The sequence below is a fragment of the Lolium rigidum genome, chromosome 3 (assembly GCF_022539505.1).
Source record: "Lolium rigidum isolate FL_2022 chromosome 3, APGP_CSIRO_Lrig_0.1, whole genome shotgun sequence".
Lineage (NCBI taxonomy): Eukaryota > Viridiplantae > Streptophyta > Magnoliopsida > Poales > Poaceae > Lolium > Lolium rigidum.
In genome coordinates this window covers 322,068,298-322,076,654 of record NC_061510.1, presented here as the reverse complement: position 1 = coordinate 322,076,654, position 8,357 = coordinate 322,068,298, and the positions used below count along the sequence as shown (strand labels likewise).

The 8,357-nt window shown below is 45.7% G+C and overlaps 1 protein-coding gene across 1 annotated transcript; it reads left to right on the top strand.

Annotated features, from left to right (window-relative positions):
* Positions 1-4,172: 4,172 nt before the first annotated feature.
* LOC124703807 (TLC domain-containing protein 4-like) lies at positions 4,173-7,657 on the top strand. The gene is made up of 9 exons (XM_047236036.1): positions 4,173-4,378; positions 5,021-5,156; positions 5,888-5,976; positions 6,084-6,219; positions 6,347-6,421; positions 6,592-6,713; positions 6,802-6,877; positions 7,057-7,116; positions 7,222-7,657. The coding sequence occupies exons 2-9, from the start codon at positions 5,043-5,045 to the stop codon at positions 7,348-7,350; spliced, it is 801 nt and encodes a 266-aa protein (XP_047091992.1). The 5' UTR covers positions 4,173-4,378; positions 5,021-5,042; the 3' UTR covers positions 7,351-7,657.
* The last annotated feature ends 700 nt before the right edge of the window (positions 7,658-8,357 follow it).

Sequence of the window (8,357 nt, the reverse complement as noted above, 5' to 3'; positions counted from 1 at the left end):
CCGCACGCAGGATAGGAAAGCGGCATGGTTTCCCGTCGGTTGTACGCCACGTAGCAGGTAGTCTGTCGGGTAGGGTGGTGTGAGTGTAATCTATCCAATGGGGCGGCTTTGCGTCCAAGGCTCCAAGCCATGTGATCCCTACCGATAGGAACGGTCCCACAACCGGAGCAGCTGCAGCGGAAAGCCCGATGGTGCGAGACCGCCAGTGCTTTTCGCGGGGCCGACAGCAGTTGGTCCCGAGAGGGCGGGCAGCGGGTGGTGGCGCCGCCGCGCCGGCCGGATCGCCGGGTTCACTTCACGGCGGCACGGCACATCTTTGTGGCGAGGTAGACACTCGGCACAGCGGCGTGGTCTCCTTCTAAAAAAGCAGCGTGGTCAGCTCGTCCGTCCTCCACTCCTCGTGTGCTACTGTTGCACCCGTGAGCTGGGTCACATGCGGGCTCGCGGGGTACTAGGGTCATCTCCTAATTTATGGGATGCTGTGAATTTCTGATCGATTCAACCAACTTTGCGATTATATATTAAAAAAGAGTAAAATGCTCCCCTTAGTTTTGGAAATTACCGGCAATGTCTGAAAGCATCCTTGAGAACAGAAACTGTTGTATTGCCGTTCTCCAAGTTGACCCGACAAATGTTTACATACGATCCTGAGTACGGCTAACAACCCATATTTACGCTGACATGACATGATGACTAGTGCGGCATTTTACTCTTTTATAAACTTTAGATTTTATATCTTCTAACAATGATACAACTTTTGTGTTACATAATTAGATGGTTAAATTGATGACTTAATTAGTAGTACACCTAGTACTACATGAGGATACCAAATGAATTTTTTTTGCATCTTCTTTCTCTCTTGATGGAACATCTTTTGATTTCCATCAACTCCATCCTAATTGCATCAGACTTGTTCTTGTGGCTATGAACTATATCGGCTATATGCAGCTCTACCTATATCTTCTCTTATTCGGTTCTCTTCAAAGCTTCTTTAATCTTTGTAGAACCTGATGCATAGGTCATATATACATTATCTAATCGCTACTAAAAAAACTATTTTGACCTTAATGCATGTGCATCAGGGGTAGCATTGAACAGCTTCACTCCTAGTGGGAAGGACAAGGAGAGGGTGGCGACTGAGGACTAGGATGATTGCGGGACGGAGGAGACGAGGACATAAACGGCGACGACGGGGGCAGGGAGGTTGTGTGGCCGTTCCAGGGAGGCTTCACGACCGGGGTAGGGCCTGGCTGGTCCAACCTGACTCCTCCTCTCCGCCAGCAGGAGACGTGCAAGGGGTGTTGTGGATACTTTATCAGTTGCCGTGCTTTTCTCTAAACTTCTATTATTTACCACATGCCCTCCAAATAGCAGTGTCAATGACATATGGTGATCATGGTGTAAATAATGTAAGTATAAAAATGATGTGGTAAATTGTGAAATGCCCTAGAGAAGGAGATGGAAATTTTAGCTCGGCGGTTAGGGTTCCGATGTGACTAGAAAAAGATAGAGAATGAGTTTTGGGTGGAACTAAATATATTTTCCGTCCCTCCAAAAGAACTTGGTGTGTTTGTGTATGCAATTTTTTTAAGAGTATTTAGGCAATACTTCAATTTATAAGAACATAGTGGTTTCAGATACTTCAACATCTTTGGCAGTTATAGAAGCTTCAGTATCAAAATTGACAATACCATAGATTTTTTTGGAGCATTGAAGAAAGATCTCCCGGCCCCTTTTTTTGATTCAAAATTGTAGTATTTTGTAATGATTTTTTTGTAAACCATCAGCTATCACATTGCCAGGGGCTCGAAAACTATGGGTTTTTTTAGAAGCACAGTACAAACACACACACGCTCACAACACGTACAAGCACTCGCTCCTATAAAAGCACGCACATATCCTACCTCTATGAGCACCTCCGAGAGATTGAGCTGATGGATTGGGTCTTGAGATTGACCATATGCCTGTCGCTGTTGATGGGAACGGTGCCTTCCACCGAAGAATATTCCGTCTTTATGCGATACACATGTGTCAAACCTGGGTTTTGAACTCAACTGGTATGAAATACGGAGTAATGTGACTTCGTGAGAGCCAGGGGTGGACCTAGGTGCAGCCATGCGCCCCCACTCGAAATATCGAATTCCTGTAGTTTTTGTTCATATTTGACTGAAATTTCTTCTGATATTTTAAATTTATACAAGAAATGCCCCTACTCATCTAATTTGCTCCCACTCATACATTTTTCTTGGGTCCGGCACTGGCGAGAGCACGTTTTTAGTTAGTATTTTTTTGGGGGAGTTTAACGATTTTAGTGAGTTTACATGGCACGAGATTCTCTTACGTCAGCCCCCAAATAGGTGCCGACAGGGGCGCCGATACCTCTGTTTGGGGACGCGGGCACTGCATTCTCTATTTGGGGGAGCTGTTCCCACACCGGCGCCCTCAAAACGGCGGCCCCGATAGATGTTTTGATTTAAAATCATAAATGTATGCATAAAAAAATAAATAAGAAATATTTTATTCCACAAACTAATATATAATTGGGAACGTGGTTTACATGAAGATATAGTTTGGAACATGGTTTTCCACAAACTAATACATAGTTTGAACCATGGTTGACACAAATATAAAATATTAAAAAAAAAACTAAACCTAACTAGGCCGGTCATCGCAGGATTCGTGTGTTCGCTGCCAAGAAAAAACACTCGAGGGCACACCCAGTCATCCAAACTGGAAAATCCAGCTGGTGATGGTGTCCATGTTGGTTCTTTCAACGAAGAATATCCGAAAACATGTGTGCCGATATTCGCTGTGAAGAAACAACACTCAGTCGTTGTCCTCCTCGGCGCTGTCGCCGTGGTAGTGGCGGCGGCTACGCTTCTCGTCGAACACCTTGACGCTCATGTGCTGGTGGCGTGGTTAGACCATTTTCGACGGCGCTTCCGATAGCGGTTCCGATAGCTTTTTGAGGCCGAAAGACGAAAATGGGCTCGCACTGGCGCACCCCAAATGGTGCCTGCCAATTTTTGAGTGCAATAGAATCGTCGGCAACCCGTGCCGGCCCCTTCGCCAAGGGCGCGAATCTGGCGCGCCGGCGCTTCGCGAGGCTGAAAATTTTGGGCGTGGGAACCGTCTGTCAGCCACACATCCCAAAAGTCGACGCCAGCGATAGTGGCTGGGCCGACGCATCAGCGGCTCATTCAATTTTAACCTAACCGCCGCCTACCTCGCGACGGGAGTTATTGGGACGCAGCGGCGGTCCAGTTTCCGCAGACGGGGAACGAACCGTCCCGTCGCGCGCGCCTTGCTCTTCGTGCCGCTGTTAATGAGCGCCACCGCTCCCCCGCTCTCCCGTCTCCCTCCGGCCTATAAAAAGGGCCGCCTCTCATCGTCCTTGTCACACACAAACCCTAGCGCCTCTCTCCCCAACCCTAGCCGCCACCATCTGAAAAGAGGACGCCATGTCTGGTCGAGACCGAGGTCGCGGCTATGGTCGTGGCAGTGGTCGTTGCCGTCGCGGCTATCGTCTTCATCGTCGGACATGGACGAGGAAGGGCCCGTGCTGTTCGAGTTCGTCCTCGTCCTCAAGAGCGACCCACGCGGCATCCAGCGGCTGCCCGACAGCTTCGCCGACTTCGTCGCCAGCGACGACCGTCCGGGCACGCTGCATCTGCGGGAGGCTGCGTGCGGCTACTACCGGTGAATCGTGGACGTGATCTATGATGCGCGCGGCAAGATGTACCTCCACATCGGCTGAGAGAAATTCGCGCGCCACCACCGCCTCCAAGCCGGCTTTGTACTCGTGTTCTCCTACTTTGGCGACAAAGTCCGGTCAACTACAGCCAGTGCAAAATCAGCTGGCGAAACACTTCTCACAGCTGCAACCCACCGTCACGCAAAATGACCATCCTGCCCCCCTCCCCAATGACAACCAGACTTTCCGGCGTGTCACACACACGCAATGATTAGCCAGATATTTTCCTAATCTTACCCCACACAAGCCAGTTTAATCTCTGCTCGCTCGCTCGCTAAACTACTGGACGACACGATGGCTTGTCGCACAAAGCCAGTATTGAATTGAATGCGGTTGTTACAAATGTGGCAACCGCAGCACGACGCGCGCGGTATGGTGCCACCCAGCTTTTCCTTCTTCAAGGAAAGGATTCTCCCACAACTGCTGCGCTACTAGTCGCTGCCTGACCTTGGTGCTCACCGCCAGCCCACAACAGCGCCACCGCAACAACGCACCACAAAAGAAACTAAACAAAGCAATGGAGCCGGCGGGCAAGCTCCCCGCCCCCCTGTAGCGCTCCCCTCCCTCCCCTACCTCCTGCGGCGGCGGCGGCGGCTGCTCCTCCTAGCTAGCTAGCTACTCGAGGTGCGTGCGGATCATTTCTTGCTTCTTCTTTTCGGGGCGCCTGGTGGGATTGACTCTGCTTCGCGTCGCCCGGATCTCGTGCCTCCGCCGCCTCTCGTGCGCGCGATTTGGTTTCCGCCGGCTGCTTTGGGAGCGGGATTTCTTGTTCTTGGGGGTGAGGGTCTCCAAGGTGCCGCTTTTGTTTCCTTTTTTCTTCTTCCTTTGATTGATGCGGCATGTGCCTTTCTTGGCCATCTGCCAGCGTGCAGCTACATTATCTCCGTGCAGCCAATCTTGTAGTGCTCCCGCTAATGGAGATCCGGTTATGCCGCCCCGCCCCGCCCCCGCTGATTTATCGTGCTACTAGTATTGAGCTTGTCAATGCGCCCCCTCGCAGAGGGGAGACAAACCGTGTGCTCTTGATTACTTATCATTTGCTGCGATCACCGTCGATTTGTTAGAACTACGTTGAATCAGATTGGCCGATACTTCTAGTGTGGGTCAGCGGAAGCACGAACGGGGATATCTTGCTTTGTGCGATGATCATAGCAGAGCCATCTATCTACATGCTCGAGGCACCGCATGCGAGATCCCTTTGTGTTCCGTGGGATGTTCTTTCAATGTAGCAGCAAGTTTCATCTCACCAGTTGTTCTCTACTGCAGGTATTCTTTCTGGTCGGCAAGGATGACGATGACGGCATACACGTACCAGGCTCAGGCCATGATGAGGGACTACCTGCTGGCCGATCCGCTCGTCCCCTACACCTCGGTCCTCATTGGCGTTGTCTTGTGCAAGATGGTAATTTTATCCCTACTTTTGCTTTCCCCAAGTTAGGATGGATGGATGATCGCACACCGGTGATCTGCATTTCTGGTTCATGAGGACTGTTTTATGTTACTCGTTTTTACACTACACCCCCAAGGAATGGATAACACTACTAGAACATCCAGTACTTATGGCGAACATCCATAAATAGGACTAGGTATCTATATGTTAACACAAACACAGATTAGCCGTGCGTACAGGAATTAATTCTTACTACTTCCTTTTGTTTAGAGTGGCATGGTTTGGTTACTGTACGGTTGAATGTATAACCATATATATAGTACTGTACTTGATATCATTGCAGTTTTACAATTGGGAAAAGTTTTTTCAAGTGTCTGTAAAGCAAGTCTCCTGAAGTTGGACACCACTAAATACAAAACAGTTTTGTCTCAAACAATGAATGATCTCAAGTTGAATGAGCTTGTGTTCCCTGTGTTAGTTTTAAGGAAACCGAACAAGACAAATTCGGCGTTTGAGTTATGAGTTAGGACTTCAGCCTTAAACCAGATTCCCATCTCCATCTCCATAACGGCAAAACAATCTTCTCAAAACTTCTTAACATGACACGATTTTGCATCAGTATTTGCTGGCTTCTGTCTTATCAATTTGTACAAGCATCAACCACTTTTGACGACCAGTTCGTCATTATCCATGAACATATTTCTAGTTTTGTCTTGATAAACTGCGTGTTTTATATCCTGCAGACCTATGATCTCACAAGGGTACTGAGCTCATTTTACTTCAAGGGCTATTCTTCTTTGACAAAGATACAGCGTATTGAATGGAACAACAGGTCACTCTTAGATCTAGCTTGTATATCTATATTTGCTCCACTCATTGTTCTTCTCTTTTCATAAATTTCATAGTGGCAAACTGACAACCAATTATACCTGTTTTCAGGGGCATGTCCAGTGCACATGCGATCTTTATCACGGCTATATCATTATATCTTGTCGTGACTACAGATCTTTTCTCTGACCGCATCAAGGGGCCTATTACATTCCGTAGTTCGATCATCTCGACTTCTGCATTAGGGGTACTGGATAACTCTACAACATTATTGCGATCAGTGACTAAAATGTCTTCTTTTAGTGCTGGACTTCTGTTCATTGTTCAGCTCACATGTGTGTTCTGGCCGTATAATTGACAGTTATTTTTTACAGGTCTCTGTGGGCTATTTCATCACTGATCTTGCTATGATCTTCTGGGCTTATCCTTCCCTTGGTGGAATGGAATATGTAGGTTCCCAACTTCTGCATATATGTGATGAGAAAATTGCTAGTGAACTATTTAATTTCAATCTAATTTGGTTTAATAAGTTCAAACGCCATAGTTTGGTTAACAATCTAGAAAGTTGCCAACTGGTGAGTGGCTTGCATTTGCTTATGGTTGTGTGTTGCCATTTCAGGTACTCCACCATACCATTTCTCTAGTTGCTATAGCTTACACAATGTTGTCAGGGGAGGGTCAGTTTTACACATACATGATTCTTATTTCAGAATCAACCACCCCTGAAATCAACATGAGATGGTAAGCAGTTGAATAACCATTTTTTATGAAGTTATTTCGTGGTCTCCTTTATAATTGATTGGAATGTATTGTTCTGCTTTATTTTAAGGTTCCTTGACACTGCTGGACTGAAGAAGTCGAGCGCCTACCTGGTTAATGGTATTATGATATTTGTTGTATGGCTGGTAAGTTGAATTAATTATATGCAGTATTGATTAATAAAGGAAGTCTAGTAAAGTGACTTCATCCACTTGGTTGCCATACTAGTGGGATGCTGCTCTTTCTAAAGCATTATTTAGTCGACTATGCTGTTTGGTAGAAAGCATCCCTTTTGATCATAGCATTGGTCTATTTCTTCCTTCAGGTGGCAAGGATATTTTTGTTCCTGTATGTGTTTTACCACATCTATCTTCACTACAGTCAGGTACTTATATCGACATTGTAAATACATCATTTCTCTTCTCCTTAGTGCACATGAATACGGTATCTGACACGATATTACTGTCCTCCCTTTTCAATTTCGTCACAGGTAGTGCAGATGCATTTGTTCGGTTATTACCTGGTATTGACTGTGCCGTCGGTGCTTTTTGTCATGAACGCTGTGTGGTTTTCGAAGATTTTGAAAGGGGTGAAGAAAACACTGTCGAAATGGTCATGAGCAATTATGCTCTGGATATAACTCTTGACGGACCTTGGTGTTCCTGCAGCGCTGCGTATGACCTTGAGGTGTAAAGTTATGAATATATATCAGCCTAAGTAGGGAAGTGAATATGTAAAATACTACTAGTAGCAATCAAGTTAGATTAGGCCAAATCATACTATTTTTTAGTGGGCAGGAATTTGCTGTACTGAAGTTCCAGCACGCTGTTCCTTTTCCTGTCCTGCAGATGCAGTGTGTATAGCAGAAGAAAATCTCATTGCATCTCTCTTATCCAATAGTACGACTTCCAATGCTAATTCGACTATCTAACTTTCACGTTAGCTGTTGTTATTCCTGAGACATGTAAACATGGCCGAATTTGGTTACATTGGGCCTTTGCCCTAAAATTTGGTTAGTTTTTAAATAGCTTATCAGACCATGTACGGTCCTGGCAGTTTTGTACCGTAATTATAATGTTGGCTTTCGCTAAGGTTTGAGAACTACTCCTTTCGCCCCAAAATGCAAGGCATATAAGTTCAGTTAAAAGTCAACATCTTCGAAATTTGACCAGGTTTATAAAAAATACTCAAGGTCATTAGCAGCGCTGGGAGTAATGAACATCTAAAATACTAAATCAACATCAATAGATTCATGATAAAAAATGAACATCTAGAATACTAAATCTATATCAATATATTCTTCATAAAATATATTTTCTCAATATGTCTATCTAATAATGTAGATGTTGATATTTTTCCTAAATAGTTGGTCAAACTTAGTATGGTTTAACTTCTGACTAACAGCCTTATATTTTGGGTTTGGAACAGAGGAAGTAACAAAACATCATATGTAAATCAGTTGCAGCTGCAGTAGCGACAAGTGTGCCAAATTTTAGTTTCCTACGAGATTTAAACTGCTTGCTGTGGAATTCCTGCACGCATGACGCAGCTATATGCTATGTTCAGTAACATGTTACGCACTCTGTGAGCACGCGCATCTGAAAACTCAAACTTGGAGACCATCAA